The 22,941-nt window shown below is 40.1% G+C and overlaps 1 protein-coding gene across 1 annotated transcript in view; it reads left to right on the forward strand.

The window, feature by feature from the left end:
* Positions 1–7: 7 nt before the first annotated feature.
* crybg1 (crystallin beta-gamma domain containing 1) overlaps positions 8–22,941 on the forward strand; it is a 48,324-nt gene continuing 25,390 nt past the window's right edge. The window contains exons 1-2 of the mRNA XM_023352995.1: positions 8–398; positions 19,441–19,579. Coding sequence (XP_023208763.1) covers positions 106–398; positions 19,441–19,579 — 432 coding nt within the window. The 5' untranslated portion in view covers positions 8–105. The remainder of the gene's footprint in view (positions 399–19,440; positions 19,580–22,941) is intronic.

Genomic DNA, 22,941 nt, shown 5'->3' on the forward strand with positions numbered 1-22,941 from the left:
AACCCGCTCTGCAGGTTATCCCGGTGAGTCAGTCCCCCAGGACGCTTTAAGACAAACTGCTCTCCTCATGTTGACACCTTCGTGCTGTCTGTCCCTGGCTGCACCATGAGTAAGTCCGGCACGCTGAAGGGTTTATTCAAACAAAAATCCACAGAGAAGGAGAACAAGAAGCTGAAACGCTCCGCGACCATCCACCGGGATGATCCGAGCTCTCTGCGACTCCACGACCCGGGACCCCTCAGCCCCGGGGACGGCAGGACGCCACCCCAGGATGGGATCCTCAGTTCCCCGAAAGAAAAGAAATCAAAGCGATTCTTGTCTCTGAGGGTCAAGAAGAAAAAGCGAAAGGATGAAGGGGGAGACGTGTTCGAGGAACTGGACAGTTTCAGCAGCCGCATGTAAGCTGAAAACAGTTTATGACTTCATGATTAAATTAGTTGTCAGGTGTTAGGTGTTTTTTTTTTTCTAACTAATTACGGATCTGGGACCAGAAATTACAAATTATTTAATCAATTTGAATATGAAACACAGCTCACAATAAAATAAACTTTTTGCAATTCTTATAATTCATTAATATTCATCAAACATCAGTCTTTGTAAATATACTGCAATTCAGAAATGACTGAGACATTTGTGATATAAGAGATACATTTTTTTTTAACCGTAGCTGTTAAAAGTGATATGGAAATACAAATTGTAGCTATTTTGTAATTTTTTAAAATTAGATATGGATTATTAATGGTGTTTCTGGATAAAGCAGTGATAAACAGGGCTATACGTTTCTGCTGCTCGAAGTTGTGACCTTGATGCTTTTATTACTCTATATACTTTTAATAAATTATCACCGCATCATCATCATCATCATCTTCATCTTCTTCATTAATGTTCTACATGTAAATGATTCTAAGCAGAAGTTGTAAAAACAGAAAGTCCCCGAGTGGGTCCTGGCAGTCCATACAGACCTGTTGGAAAGTGTTTCAAATAGTGAAGGAAGCACCGCATCTAAAGAATCTCACTCAGTGTCTGTTTTCCCCCCTGGCATTTTGTGGAATCAAAAAGCTTTGCCTTGGTGTTGAACTAGTTTGGTCACGCATCTTGTTGAGTCATTATATTTTAAAAATGTTGAGGTGGAGGGCCATGAAGGTGTCGTTTATATTCTGCATTTATGGCATCTTACAGTCTCCAATATTAGGTCACACTTAAGGTCAAAAATTATCTGTCTTTTGAACTTGATAATGAATCAACATTTACTTTGTCTCTGGTATGAGTTAGAGAAAACATCTAATACATTGAACATCGAGAGTAAACAGATCTCTGATTTGAAGAATCCAGATTACCAGCAGCTTTGAAATGTATTTGGGCTCACACCTTTCAGTGTTTGTAGATGATTTGAAACATATTGTTTCACAAGCCAGTGCGTTGATTTAAAGACTAGTGTGATATGGGCCATTTTCCTAAAGTTGAGCTTTGGAATAAACTATTTGAACATTTTTGAATATTTGTTTTTATATTTGAGAGACCAGTAAAGACACCATTACAATCTAATGTAACCAACTGAAAATAACATTATGTTCTAGTTTTTAGTTGGTTAGATAAATAAACTCATTCTGGCTATGTTTTAAGCAGTGAAATTAAGCAGTCCTAATTTAGGCCTAGATTCACAATTTCTAGTACGTTCCCTGCATGTTTTGTGGCTCTTAGCTTCATTAAGTCCAGTTGAGCCTTGATCTCTAACTTTTCATAACCAAAAGCAATGACTTCTGTTTGAAACTTTGAACGTTCATGTGTTGACACAGAAATATAAAGTTGCTTGTTGTTAGCATGCTTATGCTAACAGATGTTGCAATATCTTACAGAGAACCATACAGTTTTACCCATTTTGTAATTTGTCATGATCAACTGCAGCACCAAGAATCAGACTGCATTGAGAATTAAATTCTTTATAGCTTTTGGGATCAACATAAAAATAAATAGCATCAACCGGCTGCTTAACTTAGAAGTGGTCTGGATCTAGGAATATCTTCGTCATCCTTGGCCGAGATCTTGGTCTTGCTTTTGTTGTCAACACAAGCAACAACTGCAGATCATTGAAAAGAAAGAAAACCTGCTGCACAGGATGGGACACATTTCCTCTTTCAGTTCAATTATATGTGACTCAGGCAGGATGGAAATGTGTCAGGTGATCTGGGTAAATACGACTAATGCAAGAGACAGGAGTGATAAAAACAACAACATATGCAAACAGGTCATATTCAGCCATGACATACTCACTTGCCTATTAGCAAGAAAAACAAACTACTGAGTCAGTTATAGGATTGTTTATTCAGGTTGAAAGAACACAACAGGTTGTTGTTGATAAGATATACAGTACAGACCAAAAGTTTGGACACACCTTTTAATTTAATGAGTTTCCTTTATTTTCATGACTATTGACATTGTAGATTCACACTGAAGGCATCAAAACTATGAATAACACATGTGGAAATATGCACTAAACAAAAAAGTGTAAAACAACTGAAAATACCCCTTATATTCTAGTTTCTTCAAAGTAGCAACCTTTTGCTGTAATTACTGCTTTGCACACACTGCATTTTCTTGATGAGCTTCAAGAGGTAGTCACCTGAAATGGTTTTCACTTCATAGGTGTGCCATGTCAGGTTAATAAGTGGGATTTCTTGCCTTATAAATAGTCATGAAAATAAAGAAAACCCATTGAATAACCAGGTGTGTCCAAACTTTTGGTCTGTACTGTATGTGTGGATTTACTTTCTTTTTTGTTCCAAAGAAATATGTTTTGGTTAGTGATGCTTTTAAAAATCCCACATACAACAAAATATTTACAGACTCACATTTGAGATGTCAAGGATCTACCTTAGCAGTAGTTCTTAGTCTAATACACATAACTGAAAACCATATTTCAGTTGCATTAAAAGGTTCTAAACATTCCTCTTGCTTAGAGTTTGATTGCTCTATATTTGGAAGTGAGGCCAACATAAACTCAGTGGCGTCTTTCACTTCCTCCACTGCCATTCTAAAACAGGGCAGAAAATGTATGTAATTGTTCAAAACTCCTCCCTCTGTTTACTAATTGACCCGGTTGAAATTCAACTAGAGAAATCCCACATGGAGCATTGAAGGGAGATCAGAATTGAGTGGATTTGCATCAGAAGGACATGAACAGGCTATCAGATTAAAACGCCAATATTTTAAATTAAGCTAAATCTAGTAAAGAATGACAGTGACTTATATGAAGAAAGTATTTGGGACTTCCAATATATTATCTTCTAGGTTATATATTGGCTTTTAGGCCCATCCATAATCTAACATGCTTATCCTTTCAGGGTAGCGAGGGGGGCTGGTGCCTATGTCCATTGGTGAATGGGCAAGAGGCAGGGTACATCCTGGACAGGTTGCCAGATGAGATGTCAAGGATCTACCTTAACAGTAGATAACCTTAACTCTGTGCTGCCCTGGTTTGCAGGGCAGCAGAGAGTTCATAGGATGAATAACTATACACACAGTCATAAATGAGGAGACTTTAGAAAGAACAAGTAAACTAGCAGTCATGTTTTTGGACTTTGGCAAGAAGCCTGAGTAGCAGGCTTCAGTTTTTGTAAACATATGAACTTTGAAGAAGACTGAAGACTGAAGACTGTACCAGATGCGCATGCAGTGTTTAATCCATGCATGTGTGGGTTCTCAGGAGAGAACCCACGTATGTACAGGGAGAGTATCATTCTCCATCAGATACAAATTGAGACCCTGGCTTAGCTGCTCCAGTCAGAGGCAATATTAATGGCTCTTACTGGAAGCAAACTAATATTGCTTCCAGTGAGTAGCAACATTTTACTTAAATAAAAAGATTACTTTAAACCAATTTTTTCCTGTGGTTTTGAATAGTTTTGTGCCTGTCAGTTAAAATCTAAAAAAATCATGAAAGACTGTGGAGTTACTCTGTTGCTTTGCAGTGTTACTCAGTTTGCAGGAAAAAAAAACTAAACAAAAAAACATTAGCATGTGCAGTAAGGCATGGGAATAGCACAGTCTGTTCAAACATTCTGATAAAAGCAAGGGATTGGCATTGGTTCAGCGTTTGAGTGGTGATGCAGGCCTTCATTCAATATTCTTCAGAATATTGAAAACGTTCTGAAGATCTCTGAAAGTTTTCAGTATGAAAACTTGCACAGTTTCAAAATGAGCCACTAGTAGATCAGATAATGCAGTCATGCTCTTCAGTTATGCTGTTGGTTTTTTAGGTGAGGGTGTGGAGGCTTAATGTTTGTATAAAGCTGAGCCTTTTCTGCAAACATCTCCTATGGTCTGTCTGTATAACTGAATAAATAAATAATATTCCTTTCATGTCATTCATATCTGTTTTGTTAATATTGCTAATCTTCTTTTAGATTATCTTTTTTTTAATTTACTTTATTGAGCTCAAATCTGATCTTTCTGACTGTCTGGGTTACCTGGGAAAGATGTTATGAAAGATTTGCTGTAATCTTTCTCTTGAACTCTTGTTATGAATTAGTTTAATCCAGAAATTATAAAAAATGACAATTATGCTTTAGGGGAAATTTCCAACTATAAAACCTTTGTATAATGGGTGATGAATCACTGATTTGTCATTCAGAGCTGACAGACAACCTACATATGTTTTTAGGTGGGAAAACCTGTGCTGTGAGCTTCCTGGTAGACATAAAAAAAAAAAGACAGAACAGTTAACACAAAGGAATGTTTCTATTAAACATGCCAAGAGTTTCTTGCTTTATCCAATTATATAACCAGTTTTGATTCGCTTGGGGTCATTGTTCTTTTTAAGCAAACATGCATTTCAATGATCTAAGAGCTGATTTTATGTGAATTTTATATCTAATAGGTAATTCTCTATTTTAACTATGCTTTCAGTAGTAGCATGTTTGGTTGAACAGGCCCCAGCATGATGCTACCACATTTATGCCTATATCTCCAGAAGGAATTTAGCTTGTGGAAATGCTTGAAGGTGTTGATTATGGAGTTTGACTCGGAAATCTGTTAGAAAAATGTGGCTCTATTAATATTGTCTACCGGTATGTATAATTCAGCAATAGTGCTGTATGTATGTGTTTTATCTTGCAGCCTTTGAACCTGTTAGTAAAACTTTGACCATTACAGAAGATCCTAAAACTTTTACAGATTACCCCTAAATCATCAAAGCTGTTTACTGTATGATCATTACACTGAAAAAAATAACTCTTTGGATGAACATAAAAAAATCATGGAAAGGATTTCCACCTGATTACTTTGCTTTATTTCAGCAGCATGTGATTCTGTTACTCCTATCTAAAGCAAATGTGTTAGGTCAACTTAATTGATCAAGGTTATTCCAATGTAAAGCAATTGTGTTGGCTCTACTTATGTTATTATGGTTATTCTATGGGTGATTCTAAATTAAACGTGTTGGCTCAATTTAATATATTATGGTTAGTTTAATTTAAATAAAATGACGGGATAGCGCGTGAACCCACGTGACATCCCGTGATCTCACTCGTCGTCTTCAGCACAAGATCAGCCTGACTATAATGAATCATGTTATCTCAATATGATTAGATTTCATAAACGTTAAGTTGTTGAATTTCTTGTTTATCTTACATGATTTTATCACGTTTTTGTTTCAAACATGAAATTATTTAGTTAAAAGTACATTATATTCTTTTGTTAATGTAATAACCCCCTAAGTTCATTTTTTTGAGTGTACATGCTGAAAAAAGAAAGCTTAATGTAACTTATTAAAAGCCCAATATTAATATGATGTTAATTCCCATGATAAATATATGTGAGCTAGAAGTAGTTGCTAAAAACATGGCTCCATACAGAGAAATGTTGGGTGAAAAACCTGAGCACATTAACTTCAGAGTTCATTCATCAAAACAAATGCTTCTAAACTTTTTCTAATTACTAACCGAAAACAAGACAGTTCCAGTGAAGTCTTTAATGCCAACTTTCAGGTTTTGTTAGTTGTCTTTAAACTATGCCGTATGCAAAACAGTCTAAGGAAACATCTAAGGATGTCTAAGGTTGACGAATGAGGAATCACTTGATGTTGCTTTTGCTTTCTCATTGTCTGTGCACGCAATTGCAGTAGAAGTGAATTTGACAGATCAGCATTCATCTGCCCAAACTAATGCTTATAAATATTTTTATTTTTATAAAGTGCATGTTTTCCCCTTTGTTCTTGTGAGGTACAATTCCCTTAACAAGTGAGCCAACACAATGTTGCCTGGTGATAAAAAAAACCCAACAGATCTACAAATATCAGTTCCACAAAAGCAGACTGGAAAGCTGGATTAAAACGGCTCAGACCATATTTGAATGTTTGTGTGTACAACATGACCTCCGAAGCTTTTGACTGTTGGATCTGAGCTTTTGTTCAATGCTGTATACACACACCTGTTCACACCTACTTATTCATATTCAAACAGAAATGAGTTGGATTCCCACAGATGTGTATGATCCCACTATATGTGTAGGATATTATACACAGGACATTTAGTTAATGCACACAATAGTCAATGTTTGTTTTTTTTACACACTAAAGTACAGGTTCTGTATGTCATTTGAATGAGCAAAAGTAATTTTGTCCAGAAAATATGTGAAGTACAACTACCACAATTCATTTTCACCCGTTTCTTTTTCAACACCATTTTGTGTTATGGATGTCTTGTTTGTGATTGGTGAAAATGGTGCTCTTTCATTGGTTAATGCTTACATGTTTCGCAGTGATGCAGAACTATTTTTAGTTACTGTGTATTCTGCTGAACACGATAATTAAAATCTATTTCAACGATGCTTTGAAGTTTAAGTTATTTTTACAAAGTTTGTTAGAGCTGTGTACGGGCTTTACAAGAAGAGCTTTACAAAGGAAATTGTAACAGCTTCTTAGATCCGTATCTCTGTAAAGAATTTAGAAACAGTAACTCCACGTAAAGTGGCCTACAATTTAAGCAAGTCCAACCTAAAAGCAGAATTAAAGATACTAAAAGAAATCTTGACGCTGTTGATGTTAAAATGCATGCAAGTCCAAGAGATCTGGGAGTGGGATTTAAATAGTTGTTGTTTAATTATGTCGGAACATGCAGATAATGACACCCGACTAGTCCAAAGCAGTCCAAAGCATCATTTTGTACACCCAGGCAGAGGTATCATAGTTTGGGGTTGCTTTGTTGCAGGTACTTGTCAAGCTCAACCTCATAAAATCCACCATGATTTACAGCACTGATCAGTGTGCTTTGGAAAAAAGAAAGACAATTTACTAAAAAATGTAGCTGAGTAGAGCTGGAACATTATATGACAATGAACCAAAACTCACCAGTAAATCAACCAACAATTAAGTACAAAACTCTGATGGGTAATTCTCAGGTGAGACACTGATTTTTTTTCTTTCTTAATACACCAAAACTCCAGCCACTGCAGTCACAAAATATGTCAACCAACCAACAGCGTGTACTTTAAGATGTTTTTGTGTTTAATAAAATTGTTGGTAAACTGTGTGGTTCAGGGCATCAGGTCCTACATTTTCTGTTGGATCAAAAACCTGCAGCACATTTTTTCTTCTATATAGCCCAAATTGTAATCTGCAGGTCAGACTGCGAAAATAAATGAATGGAAATAAATCCCACATTGGCCTTTTTTTCTCAGAGTCTGGAATGTACATAAATCTGTATGCCATTCCCTAATTCTCACACATCAACAGATCTATCATTCCCTAAAGCAGCTCCAGTTAATCCACAACCTGATTCCTGGTGGTTTTTTGGCAGTAAACCAGCACATTTTTTAAACACTGTCCTACATATCAGCCACTGGAGTTTCTTGAGCACTAGAAAAAAAAAACCTTAGGCAGTGCAGATATTACCTCATTTCTAAAAAAAAGTCTTATGACTTGATAAGGCATTTTTATTTTCTGATGGTCACAGGAACAGGTGTCCTAGAAAAAGTCTATTTAAAGTATTGTTAATTTCTCTGTTCTTACTGACCAGGAACATTAGTTTCCTGCAGAAAGCAAAAACAAATCACCTGAAATCTTGCCTGTCGCTCCAGGGACAGGCCAGAGATTGTGCAACGTGGTGGTATATGAATGCTTTACAGGGAGATGTTTTGCTTTTTGAAACCTTAAACAGGTTTGAAGGTAAAAAAAATTCCTTCTGCAGAAATTGCCTCCTGTAAAATTGTATTCAGAGCTTTCACATTGTGTTCAGTCTTCCATAATGTTCCACAAGTATTGACTTGCTTAAAACTACTTGCCCGGAACACGGTGTGCTAAATAGTAAAACATATTTTAATAAAGCCTTCAAGCAGGAAAATTGCCTTAATAATCAAGGTACTCGAATCATTCAATAAATCATTACAACCTTACTTATAATAAACCAAAGCATGGATGTACTGAAGCTTTCTTCAGCTTAACAAAAACAAAACTAAAGTCATTATCACTCACAGAATTGAGCTCAATACAGCTCTTATAAACGTTATCATTTGGTCTCCCTGAAATATGAAACTCATTTGCTTCTTTCTTCCTCTTTTCTTTACTAATAAAAATAATTCAGATGTAAATTAATTAAATTCTCAGATGACTATTATTTCTCACAAACTATGAAAAATAAATCTTGGGAAATACCAACAATCAATGAGGAATGTCAAAAAGACCTTTAGTCATATTTGGTCAGCAGTAGTTTTGGCCTTGGAACTCTCCCAAAGATGACATTGTTGTCTTGACTCATTCTTTCAGTCATAAACAATGATCTTAACTGAGTAAAACTGGGCCTGTAGTTATTTTATGTTGTGTTGATTAATTATGGTAGGTCTGCCCATCCAGGGAACGTTCTCCACTTTTCCATGTTCTCTCCATTTATAATTAATGGCACTCACTCACTGTGGTTCACTGATATCCCAAAGCATTGTACACAAGAATGATTGGCAGCACTAAGACCTTCCTCTTGGCTCAGATTGGTTATTTTTGACTGGGAGAGGTGTATATTTGTAGACGACAATAGTAGTAGTGGGAGAGCTTGATTTTTGTCACAGATTATCTGTCTCATATTACAATGTCATGTCACACTGACAGTTTTAATAAATATGTAAAAATCTATGTAGCCTATATATTTTTAATAAACTTTAGAAGCTGTAGCTATAAATATAAATGTTAAAAACTTGTTTTGATTAAAAAAAGTTAGATTTAGATTTGCATGATATTTGATTATTTTTAAAGGTTTAGTGATCAATGACTAACTTCACCTGTTTAATTGTAGGAAGTTCTTATGTTGAATTGTTAGTACACAGTCTGGAAATCTATAGAAGTAAATGAAACTTGATTGAAGTATTTTCCAGGTCTGGATACGTATGGATATCCCATTATCTAAATGCTATGTGCTTCCTTTCTTCAGTCTCTGATTCTGTCCTCACTCAATTGGTTTGTTGTCATTCTTTTCTTCATTCCTTTTCTCCTTCCTTAGTGAGCTCCTCCTTTTTCCACATCATTGGTTTCATGTACACCCTTTTGTCCTCCCTTCATAAAAATCTTCTATCTAATTAATATCTATGGTTGTTTTCTCATCCAGACACCAACAGGTTGAAAATGTGTTTAAACAGTTGAAGCAAACAATATGTTTTAATTCAGTGTAATTGCTGTCACCTGATGAAACAAGTCCATCCACACCACCTCCCAGTCTGCCTGTGTCACTTTCTTACAACAAAACACATCTGAAGGTTATTACTCAGCATCCAAACATTTTAAACCTTCATAAATGTGAATATGAAAATGTCTGTGTGCAGAAAGTGGGGCAGTTGGACAAAATTCTTAAATGCTTTTATTTGAAATGGTTTGTTCGCGTATAAGAATGATGTGAAATTGGGGTACGAATTGGAAAAGATGAGAATTTGTCCCAGAGTCATTTCATTTATTGTGTAAAACATTATTGGTTTATTATTAAATATACTAGTCTGTCATTATTATAAAGTGCTTTTTTTCAGGGATGTTTTGATAAATCATTTTCATGTGAGTATAGAAGTTTAGTCTGTAGTCTAAAATGATTTTCTGAGATGCCTATCATAGAATCAGTGCAAAAGGGAGCTACTTATAAAACTGATCAATGTTCTTATCAGAAATCAGTTGACATGTTTCTTTTAGATCAGTTTCATACTTGTCCATTCATTCCATCAGTTTTATTGAATGAGCTGGAAATCCATTGGTGATCTGACCAGTGGTCAGTACAGCTTTTCCTGAAACTGTCACTTTTTCACTAATTTGATAATTGTGTTTTATTAAAGTGAGAACAAAGTAAAAAAAAAATTGACTACTTTCAAAATTGTAATTTTACAGTGGAGCAGACATTTAAGTGGTAGTGACACATTTACCCTGAAAACTCCCTGTGACCACTTGTCTTTTTATGACCTTAAGCCGGAGCTCTGATGTCCACTGGTTAGGTAAATGGACTAGCTCGACTTGTTTGTTCTTTTAGCAGGATAAATAATAACAAAAACAGTGTTGGGTAAATGAGCAGCAAAGTTTATACACTGCTTAAAATTTTGGGAGGAAATTGCTAAATGGCTATTTGCCATTGAATTCTTTATAGAGTAGTGAAACATCATTTCATTCTTGCTGTTTCTGCCACTGTTTGAATGATGCAAAGCAAGGTTTTGCAGACGACTCCTGTTCTCCAGGTTTGGGAAGTCTGACCTGTCGTACATGTCTTAGCCGGTTCTGATTTTTCCTTTAGAATATAATCACCAACATTACTTAAATTCGTATGATACACATTTTACTGTGAATGACCAGAAACTAGTATTTCTATTAGAAGTTTTTAAAACCTGTCTGTGAAATTACAGCCACTGTAAAACAAAGTATTACTTATAAGAAACAAAAACAGTGTTTGGAACAGACTTTATTTAGCATTCTATATTGGCAGTAGTGACAATAAAGTGTAAGCTGTCTTCATATGAAATGCAGATTCTTATTTAACATATAAGATTTTGAAAAGCTGCCAAAGGTATTCAAGGTCATAATATTTTTTAAACATAATTATTATGACTACATTATAAGTATCTGTTGTTGATGCATTCAATCTTTACTTGGTAGCATTAACCACAGTTGTGTAAATTATTTGTATAAATTTGTCACTTTTAACATAAATCAGATATTTTTGTTTGCATTTTGTTGCTTGCAGTCAGTGTTTGCATCTTGAACGCTGCTTCAGTTATGCAGATTTTCTAGTTGTTAACATAATTTCATTAAAAGTTTTCTTTAAGCCAGTTACGAATTAATGAGCTAAAAGTTGAGAGATTTTTTTTACTGTTTTATCAACAAATACAAGAGGCTTAGAAGAATTGGAACAAAAGACAGAAAATTGTCAGGATCTGTGTTTTCTGTGTTCATTTAGAGTTTTTTGTGTCCTTAAGTCTCTTCGTTGTCCTGTCCTCCCCTTGATTGTTCCCAGGTGTGTCTCGTCTCTGTGATTACCCTCCCGTGTATTTAACTCCACCTGTGTTCTTTGTTCCTCGTCGGGTCCTCGTCAATGTTTAGTCTCCTCGTGTTCAGTTTGTGTTACTCCTGCTCGTTGTTTGGACTAAGTTATTTTCATTAAAAACATCATAATTCATCATTCCTGGGTCCGCTGCCTCTGCCTCACTACTTCACCACCCGAACCCCATGACAGTAGGACCCGACCAGACCGAAAGGTGAGGCTGCTATTATGGACCCAGCTGGAGTGCGGAGGCGGAGATCCGGCAGGGAGGACAGGGCGCTGGCTGACGCTCTCGCCGAGCTGCAGCGGGAGCTTTTCCGAGGGACAAGACTGGTGTTGGCGCCCCCCGGATTCGGCCCGCGTCGGTTCCTCCGTCCGGGTAGTCAGCGACGTGAGCCGCCGGTGGAGCCGGCCCCTCGTCGCTTTCCGGAAACACCACCTCCGCTGCCTGCCCGGAGACAGCGACGTGAGCCGCCGGTGGAGCCGGCCCCTCGTCGCTTTCCGGAAACACCACCTCCGCTGCCTGCCCGGAGACAGCGACGTGAGCCGCCGGTGGAGCCGGCCCTTCGTCGCTTTCCGGAAACACCTCCTCCACGGTCAGCCCGGAGACAGCGACGTGAGCCGCCGGCGGACCCGGCCCCTCGTCGCTTTCCGGAGCCGCCACCTCCACGGTCAGCCCGGAGACAGCGACGTGAGCCGCCGGTGGACCCGGCCCCTCGTCGCCTTCCGGAGCTGTCACCCCCGCGGCCGGTTCCAAGGCTTCGCTGCGGCTCGCCCCCGCGGCCGGTTCCAAGGCTTCGCTGCGGCTCGCCCCCGCGGCCGGTTCCAAGGCTTCGCTGCGGCTCGCCCCCGCGGCCGGTTCCAAGGCTTCGCTGCGGCTCGCCTCCGCGGCCGGTTCCAAGGCTTCGCTGCGGCTCGCCTCCGCGGCCGGTTCCAAGGCTTCGCTGCGGCTCGCCTCCGCGGCCGGTTCCAAGGCTTCGCTGCGGCTCGCCTCCGCGGCCGGTTCCAAGGCTTCGCTCCGGCGCACCCGAGGCCGAGTCAGCCGGCGTTCCAGCCGGCGCACCCGAGGCCGAGTCAGCCGGCGTTCCAGCCGGCGCACCCGAGGCCGAATCAGCCGGCGTTCCAGCCGGCGCACCCGAGGCCGAATCAGCCGGCGTTCCAGCCGGCGCACCCGAGGCCGAGTCAGCCGGCGTTCCAGCCGGCGTTCCTTCCGAGACTCCCAGTGTTCCTTCCGAGACTCCCAGTGTTCCTTCCGAGACCCAGACCCCCAGCGCTCCGACTCAGACTCCCTGTGTTCCTCCAGAGACTCCCTGTGTTCCTACCGAGACCCAGACCCTCTACGTTCCTTCCGAGACCCCGACTCCCGAGACCCTCTACGTTCCCTCCGAGACCCCGACTCCCGAGACCCTCTGCGTTCCTCCTGAGACCCTGACCTTCTGCGTTCCTCCTGAGACCCTGACCTTCTGCGTTCCTCCTGAGACCCTGACCTCCTGCGTTCCTCCTGAGACCCTGACCTCCTGCGTTCCTCCTGAGACCCTGACCTCCTGCGTTCCTCCTGAGACCCTGACCTCCTGCGTTCCTCCTGAGACCCTGACCTCCTGCGTTCCTCCTGAGACCCTGACCTCCTGCGTTCCTCCTGAGACCCTGACCTCCTGCGTTCCTCCTGAGACCCTGACCCCCTGCGTTCCACCCGAGACCGAGACCCCCTGCGTTCCACCCGAGACCGAGACCCCCTGCGTTCCACCCGAGACCGAGACCCCCTGCGTTCCACCCGAGACCGAGACCTCCTGCGTTCCTCCTGAGACCCTGACCTCCTGCGTTCCACCCGAGACCGAGACTCCCTGCGTTCCACCCGAGACCGAGACTCCCTGCGTTCCACCCGATACCGAGACTCCCTGCGTTCCACCCGATACCGAGACTCCCTGCGTTCCACCCGAGACCGAGACCCCCAGCGTTCCGACCGAGACCCCCTGTGCTCCACCAGAGACCCTGCCTCGGGGGGCTCGTCGTCGCCGTCTGTGGGCGGCCCCCGGGACTCATCGCCACCTCCAGCGCCGCGGACGGCCGCCGGACCGCCTCCGTGGTTCCCGCCTCCAGCGCCGCGGACGGCCGCCGGACCGCCTCCGTGGTTCCCGCCTCCAGCGCCGCGGACGGCCGCCGGACCGCCTCCGTGGTTCCCGCCTCCGGGGTTCCCGTCTCCGTGGTTCCCGCCTCCAGCGCCGCGGACGGCCGCCGGACCGCCTCCGTGGTTCCCGCCTCCAGCGCCGCGGACGGCCGCCGGACCGCCTCCGTGGTTCCCGCCTCCAGCGCCGCGGACGGCCGCCGGACCGCCTCCGTGGTTCCCGCCTCCGTGATTCCCGCCTCCAGCGCCGCGGACGGCCGCCGGACCGCCTCCGTGGTTCCCGCCTCCAGCGCCGCGGACGACCACCGGACCACCTCCGTGGTTCCCGCCGCCGCGGACGACCACCGGACCACCTCCGTGGTTCCCGCCTCCTTTGCCTCCGCCCACCCTGTGGGTAGTTTTTTGTTTGTTTATGGACTCTTGGCCCTTCTTGTGTTTCCGCCCACGATGGTGGGTAGTTTTTTGTTTTTCTGGACTCTGGCCCCCCGTCCAGCGCCCCTCCGCCCACCCTTGTTGTGTTTTTGTTTTTTCTGGACTCTGGCCCCCCATCCGGCGCCCCTCCGCCCACCCTTGTTGTGGTTTTTTTTTTTTTTGGGCGTCTGGTAGCCGCCCTTGAGGGGGGGGTACTGTCAGGATCTGTGTTTTCTGTGTTCATTTAGAGTTTTTTGTGTCCTTAAGTCTCTTCGTTGTCCTGTCCTCCCCTTGATTGTTCCCAGGTGTGTCTCGTCTCTGTGATTACCCTCCCGTGTATTTAACTCCACCTGTGTTCTTTGTTCCTCGTCGGGTCCTCGTCAATGTTTAGTCTCCTCGTGTTCAGTTTGTGTTACTCCTGCTCGTTGTTTGGACTAAGTTATTTTCATTAAAAACATCATAATTCATCATTCCTGGGTCCGCTGCCTCTGCCTCACTACTTCACCACCCGAACCCCATGACAAAAATAGAAAATCGCAGTAAAGGCTACTATCGGTGCTTCCAAAATCAACATGTCATTACTTGGAGTTTCTTTGTTCATGTGGTATTGTGCAAACTCCCTATCTTCCCAAGGGTGATTGTAAACATGACACGCAGCATACCTCTGCAGCACCTGACATTCTGCAGGATGCCGAGCAGACAGTTGTCTCCATGCAGACCAGTTCAGGAGAGGTTGTTGAAACTCGAGCAGACGAATGCTTGAAAGCTTTTGCAAACATCTTGGCTTGTTTTGCACTGCCCTCCCTGGTTGCGGTTATTGGTCCAGATGGGAGCTTAACGGCTGCAGCCTACTGGTTGTTGCAGAACCGCCCTCTCTCTGGCAAACAGGGCCCTGCAGCAGTCCTTACCGCCACTCCCTTATGCATCGCCAGGCGCTCTTATGAACAGCAGCTGTTTTTGATTCACAGTAGAACTCCTTGCAAGAATTATTACTTAACATTTATTTGTGTCTTTGTGTTGCATCAAACTAGTCTGTGGAGTAAATGTTAGAAAACAAAGTGCCAGATTATGCCTTTTGCTACATTTCATCACAGTGTTGAGCAATTTGACCTTGGAGAAAGAATTAACAACAAGCAGAAGTCCAGCCTTTGTTTGTGTCTTATTGTGCGCAGCAGTGTGTGGTTTGGTTTCTTATGATTCCTTAAAACATTCTAACGTCTATCTACAGTTCCCAGTGACTCATTAAGCCTCTGGTCTACCAAAGAGAGTCTGAGTCACTGGTTGAATCTCTTCCATCCCTTGTTTGAGTTTATACAGTGGCTGCAGCAGGCTTACTGAGCTTACTGGGATCATTTTTGCCTAATTTCACCTATTTGTCTCATAAGAAATGAAGGTTGATCAATTCCTTTGCATCAACTTGTTTGATCAGTTTTGAAAAATTGCTGTAGAGGAATCTGGGTGAATTGTGTTGGTTCTGTGAAATGCTAGAAGAGGGTCAGATTTGAAACAATTCGAGGTCATGTTAGTTTATTTTCTGTGCTGGTCTCCTCCTTTCTCAGATGGTGGGAGGGAAGAATGCAGCTTTGTCCTCAGATACAAAATTGTATAAGTTCCCAGAGACGATGACCGCTCCTATCAAAATTCATTCTACCAATTTGCATTAAATTCTTTTCTCTAAAGCTTCTTATCAGTTTAACAGAATATTAGCTTTGATCAGCTGTAGTTCAAAATGTAACACTATTAGCTTCATTATAACTAGACTCATTTTTAATACTAAACACTTGTGTTCACAAACAACACTTTAATACTTGTGTTGTTTGTGAACAACACAAAAAAGGCAATTTTAGTGCTTTAGAATAATCTAGGATGGGTCAAATTATTTCACATCGATTACAGAGAATGCCTTGCGAAACATGATTTGTGAAATCTTGACTTTAGATTTTTACTTTTGTGAAGGAAGCATTGTTCTTGTGAACCCGATGTCCTCTGTTGTTTCATTTCCTGAGCTGATTGTATCGCTACACAGCTATTCTTCACTACCCTTTTAATTAGATCAAACTTGTGAAAGATATATGGTTAAAGAATTGTCCGTTGCCATGGCGTATTAGGGACTTAGAAGCAAACATTCCTCATTAAAAGTCTCCTTAAAACAGTGGAGCTTTGTCTGCAACTTAGGAGGTTCAGGCGTGTTGAAGCCGGTTTGTGCCTGCAGCCTGATAGACTGAGGTTGACATATTCCACACAAGTTATCCCTCAGTTGAAAAATGCTGGAGGTTATTTTCAGGAGTTTCTGTGCAAAAAGAAGCGTCAGTCACATTTTCTCTTAGCTGTGTTTTAAATGTGACATCCGGTTCTCAGCTACAGATACCTGCATATTTTTTCCACCCCCTCTGCAGACTCAAGTGGGATGAGTGGTTGTCAGAAAACATCAACTACTTTTTCAACAGTCAGTGAACATTATTTTATTCCATTTTGTTTATTGATTTCTCTGTTTGTTTGTCCAGTTGTTTCTTAATTGCCTCATTGTTTTCCATCCTTTTATCTTCTCCTTTTTCCATTTATCTGCTCGGCTGGCAATTTGTTTGTCTGTCTCTTCTTCTGTTAGTTTGTCCATTACATGTTTGCTCATTGCTTACTGCCTGTCTTTTTTTTATTTCTGAGCAGTTAGAATTTTATTTATTTTTTTTGTAAATTCAGAGGGAACTCTTTTATTTGTCATTTGATGGCCTAAAACGAATTGAGAAATCTAGAAGTTTTATTCTGTAAAAGGAAGAAAATTATAAATAAAGGAACCCTGCAGGAACTATGTGATGACAAGTTTGAGTACAAAGTTAATCAGTTATCAGGTAATAGGTCTTTTGGTGATGTATAAACTGATCTTTTATATAGTTTATTATTATTATTATTATTATTATTATTATTGAGTCGGCTAATGTCTATTAATAGTTGCGGATCATGGCGTTTTCAGTCATTTACATGTTCAAACTTAGTTCATAAACAAATCAAAAATAAAGACATAACAATGGAAGAAGCGCAAAAGAAAAGCAGTATTTAACAAAAGTCAAATTTAAGATGCTTATGAAGTGTCTGAGACTAGATTCATCATGTTAAAATGGATTTATATTTTCTTTAGCTTATTTTCCATCATCATCAGAAGCAACGTCAAATGTATAAATATGTTAAAATGTCCATTAATTGTATTACTTGTGCTGTAAAATAAAAGAGGAATATTGTTTTGACATGTGGATTGACAGCGAGTTATGTAGATTTAACACGGACACAATTCTGATTTGGGAAAACACCAGGATGTCACAAGATTCAGCTGCACTTCTGCAGGGCATATCCGTTCTCTGCTACACTGAAGGCATGACAGCCAACAGCACACAATAAATCAGCTCTCATGCTGGAGGCACGGCGACAGGACTGTCTCACCTTAAGCAGGGTGACATCAGAGGACGGTGATGACAGTCATGTATGAGCATGATCAGACTGTGGCGAAATATTCATTCTCTCACGACTGCATTCGATTAGAATTGACTAGTTGATACTTGCTTTCAGGAGAAAGATTAGTCACTTTTAAGAAACACAGGAAATCTGAAGGATTGTGCATTAAAGTGAAAAAATAAGATTCAAATTTTATCAGATATTGTGAAAGTAAAAGGTGTTACCTCACTTAGATTGGTCAGGCCAGAAGCAGACAACAGGCATACAACAAACACTGCATGATTATCAGACATAAAAAACTGAAAATAAAGTAAGGAGTGATTATTTTAAAGACCCCCATTCAATAAAACAACTGATTAGTGGAGCCTGTATTTTAAAAAGATTTGAAATATAAATCAGTATTTTGTTTCCTCCATCTTCTTGTAAGTTTAAAACACCACACCTTCTTGTCTTATGTGTCTTAGTATGTATTAGTTCTAATAAAAGCTTCAGGAAGTGAGAGGTGCTGCACAGCTTGATCCTTTCCTGAAGTATTTTTTCATCAGTAACACTTAAAAATGTTGGTGAGGTCTGGATCCTTCACAAACTAAAGTTTTATGAATAAGACTCATATGAGGTAATTGTGTGATTAGCAGCTTCTCTCTATTACATTTGCTGCTTCTTGAATAGGCCACCCACAAAAAGAAGACACCTAAAGGCAGCAACTCTTGAAAACACAACAGAAAGCCAACAACACCTTTAAATTTTGTCACTTTACATCCACAAACTTCTATGCATTTTGGGGGTAATTTTATGTGATAGACCACTTTTGTAGCTGAGTTTTAAATCTTTTGTTTTGTTCCCCTTTTTAACCAGAAACAAAAACATCTGCACAGTCATGTGAATTCATAAATAAAAATGCTGATACATATTTGTATCAGTATGTACATCTTATCCAGGAAATCTTTGTCAGTAGGGAGAACATAAAAAATGATGGTAACAAGTAAGGCGTGGCAAGCATGAAGGCATTCATGCAAGCCACATGTCTGAGAGTTCTCTACAACTTTCCTAATCTTGCACTCTTAAACTTTATTTTACATGGTCTGTATTTAGGTTGATAAACTACGAAGATTTATTAGTACTTTAACAGTGTACTGGATATGTTTTAGGTCTGCATTCAACAGGTTACTGCTGTTGAGGGTCTGCCAGGGTTCTCTCTCAAAAGCTGTGATTCTCTGCCACCTTGTGGAGAAACACAGTATTGCAAAGATGAATGTATTGTGGTACTGTGTATGAAGTAAATCTACTACAATGCAGCACCCTGCTTTGTTGAAGTACCTTCATATAATTTAATGTGTGCAACACTGTTTTAAATATCAGCTGTGATGTAGACATGGTCAGAAAAATCTGATCCCAGTTGAGCCTCTGCATGTTACACTTCTTCTGCTGCCAGATAAAGTACGCTAAATGCTCCCTTGCAATGTTGAAATAAGTTGGAATGACTGTTAGGCTTTCAGTCTCATTGTGATCTGCAAAGCAAGAAAATTGAGCTGCGGCAAAACCACTCCTCAAAAACAGAAGCACCTCCTAATACCCCACACACGTACTACAGTCCTCAGCAAGGCTCTAATTGCTCAGCAGCAGAGTGAACTGTGTCCATTTTCTGCCTCGGATTTGTGTGTTGTCAACTTTACACTGTGGTGTTAGGAAAACACAACAATTAGAGCTGTCAGTGCCTGAACACACAGGATTATTAGTTTCTGGGGACAGCTCACGGTCATGCTGCTTGTGTAGCTGAATAAACATCATCTTTTGCATTAAAGGATGCAAGAAACACATTTTGCACATCAGAGCTATCCCAAAAGTTATGATGAAAACATAAACTTAACTCTGTACAATGAGAGGGGAAACAAAAGCAAGTGACATAACATCCTCTGTTTCTCGGTTCCCCGCCCCCCTCTTCTTCTCTGCCTGCTTCCTGCTTTACTCCACCAGGAGCGAAGACCAGATGAGCGTTTTCACAGAGAGCGGTTTCCGGCAGGGATCGGAATGGGACCCTAATTCTGAGTACTCCTCTCTGTACAACTTGGATATGAACTCTCCGTCCAGCCCCATGTCTCCCTCCAAACACAAGGTGGGTTTTTACTACTTTTAAAGTTTACTTGTAAAGTTTAATGTCTGAGCGACTTGTGCAAAAGTGGATTTTGTCACAATGAGCTGGGAACTAGAAATTTGTTTTGGAGAAATTTTGATTGCAGTAGGTTTTTTTTTTATTTGCATTTGGTGCCTGCAGATATGTGCAAAAAAAAAGGTGGCTTTTCAGGGCGCTGAGGTCACTTGGGCAGCAAAGTTATGCTTTTGTATGTGTGTAAAGACATTATTAGGGATCTTACGCACCTCAAACTTAGGTGTGCTTTGTAAGCTTGTGAGAACAATAAAAAAGGCACAGGTTAAAATTGTGTTCAACAAATTATAGAAAAATTTGGCTCCTCACATGCAAGATACATATTCAGAGTGGCTCAGCCTATGTAAATAAAATGTTTAAGCGCTATGAAATGTATATCTATTTGAGTTTTAAATGGCTTACTTCTGCAATATACCGGCCTAATGATGGGGAGAAGTAACAATTTTGTTTCATCAGCAAAGAAGGCATGAAAAGGAATGTGTGAGGAAATTGGAAACAAAAGTCTCATGATTATTTGGTCAATTAGTCATTAAATCCTAACCGATGTTCTAACAGAAATTAAACCGTTATCTGGGCTTGGAGATAATCAATAAAATGAAGAATATATTTTCTCAGCAATGAAGAATGTGGAAAACATGAAATACGTAAAAATAAAATCTGTAAAATTTAATTCATTGATCCTTTCTGAATATATAATGTCTAAAATCCATCAGTCCTTCTGTTTCTTTATCTATCTGTCCTTTGTCATCCATCCATCCATCCATCCATCCATCCATCCATCCATCCATCCATCCATCCATCCATCCATCCATCCAAACACTGAACCATTACTTTAATTAAAGTATATTTAAAAATAGACTCTAGTGCTGTTGCCTTGCAGCAAGAAGGTCTTCAGTTCTTATGCGAGCCTGGGGTTTTTCTGCATGGAGTTTGCATGTTCTCCCTCTGCATGTGTGGGTACTCCAGCTCCCTTCAACACTCCAAAAACATGACTGTTAGGATAATTGGTTTCTCTAATTGTCCTTGGATGTGTGTGCGTTCATGGTTGTTCGTCCTGTGTGTTTCTGTGTTACCCTGCGATCAGCTGGTTACCAGTCCAGAGTGTATTTTTCCTTTCACACAATGATTGCAGCAGATAGGCAGCAGCATCCCCACAGCCCTGCAATGATAAACAGATATAGACAATAGATGTACAATGGATGGATATTTACAGGAGAAACAGGAAGTCAGGAATCAGTCAACGAAACAAAATTAGTTGAGTTTGATCACCTCTCCTCTCAATCTAACAGCCCCTGATGTTCAGATCCTGAAAACATGACATAGTGTTTTTAACTTTCCAACATGACTAACATGTTCTGATAGTTGCAGGCATAGTGTTACATAATTTACAAGATTTTTGTCAGTAATATTTTTTTTCTATTTTGTTGTACAGGAATGAATATTGTCTCTGAATCAATTTTAAAGAAGGGCAAACACTAAGGATGGGTTACAAAGAAAACAAAATGCATCATTACAATTCTTGCTTTAGTAATTTGTCAAATATAGACCATGGGACTACAGGTCGGGTCTTCATATTCATAGTTACACAACTTTCAACAACACAAGCATTCCAAGCAAAGGTTGGAACTTAAAAATATCCCAAATACGAAAATATTTCAAACACACAAGCTTCTGCTTTGCAGGGAAGAGCAAAGTTATGTCTGCGGATTCAAAAGCAGACAAACCGATACTGGTGGAAAATGTAATTAACTAGAGTCTTTGACTGCAGAGGCAACAAAGCAGGTAGCAGAATACAAAAGATAAAAGCCAAAGAAAACAAAACAATCAGAGATTTGTCTCTGAAGAAATAAATCTGTGACTATGTATTTACTCAGAGGGAGGCGATAATTAACCAAATGGCGGGTGTGGTCTTTATTGAAACCTGCTACAGAACACAAAGTAAAACCACCGTAGAAGTTTTATCGACTGAATTTGGACATTCCATTTATTTGCAGCTCTTTTCAACTCCCTACAACTTTAACCAATCAATATTATTCCAGCCTTAAAATTACTTTTATTTAGACTTATGCTGCTGTCATTACATTTGTGTTATACACAGAGCATTTTGTTACAACATACTTTTGAATGAAGAAAAGTGAAGCAGGATATTTTTTTCAATATATTGTAACTCTTTATTTAATGATTTGAATGGTACATTATGGCACTATGACTATGGAGTAGGCAACCATGAAAATATTTAACAAGTAATCTAATGATATGCCTGTTGAAAATAAAATAATTTTTTTTAACGTCAATATAGTTAACTATATATTTTTTATGACTATCAAGGTATTTGAAACTTAGACAACATAATTACTGACAAATTTAAGTAACCATCGAAGGATTTGCTGATTTATTGAACTGTGCCACTTTTAGACCGTCGCGTGTTCCTCTAGACCAGTTTCAGTCTGTCTTCCCTTTTTGGTGGCAGAAAGCCATCATAAATATGTAGCCACACATTATGCTGTTGCTGTCATGTTTAATAACTTGATACCCTTTAAGATTTGGTCCAAATAACTGCATAGACTCTGAATATGCCTGGGCGTGTTTTTTTTAATTTATTTTTTTATAATATTAAACCGGTCAAACCAGTCCTTTGTTCTATTTGTGTCAATGGGAGTGCTTGACAAGAACTCCTGTTACGTGGAAGAGAACAAAGTTCTGAATTTTAGAAATTTACACATAAAAAAATCTTCCTTTAACTTTATAGGTGTTTTTGGATGAAAGTATTACTTTTCAGAGTGTTTATTCCTGTATTATTACAATCTGACATGAAGCAGAGCTCTGGCTGACCGATAAGGAAGTGGCGTATAATGCACACAGATGTGGCACACAATCTCCACCTACCTAACATTTTTTTCTGCTTTGGGTAAATAAAAGGTGAGTGGTAGCTGGAGAAGGACTAATACAGCACAGTGGCAGCTATTCATTTAGAGACTACGGGTAATGATTGAAAGACCTAAAGGCTCACTGAATATTTCATTCAGGCTGTTCAACTTCCCCGCTGTGGATTTGTGAATAACTGGAAACAATCTGGAGGTAAAGTAGAACAGATTTGATCATCTTGAAGGTAAAATGACGAGATCAGAGTGTCTCATCAATTTTAATAAGCCGGACAAACTCATGTTTGCCCAGTGGAAATATATACTTTTGATGTCAGTGGTTAGTAAATTAACCACCTTCAAAGTCATTCAAAGTCAAAGTCATTCACTTTAGACATTCAAAGTCTGTTGAATGTATTCCCATTTGTCCCTGAGCAGTTTGACTTAATA

The sequence above is a fragment of the Xiphophorus maculatus genome, chromosome 19 (assembly GCF_002775205.1).
Source record: "Xiphophorus maculatus strain JP 163 A chromosome 19, X_maculatus-5.0-male, whole genome shotgun sequence".
In the NCBI taxonomy this organism is placed as follows: Eukaryota; Metazoa; Chordata; class Actinopteri; order Cyprinodontiformes; family Poeciliidae; genus Xiphophorus; species Xiphophorus maculatus.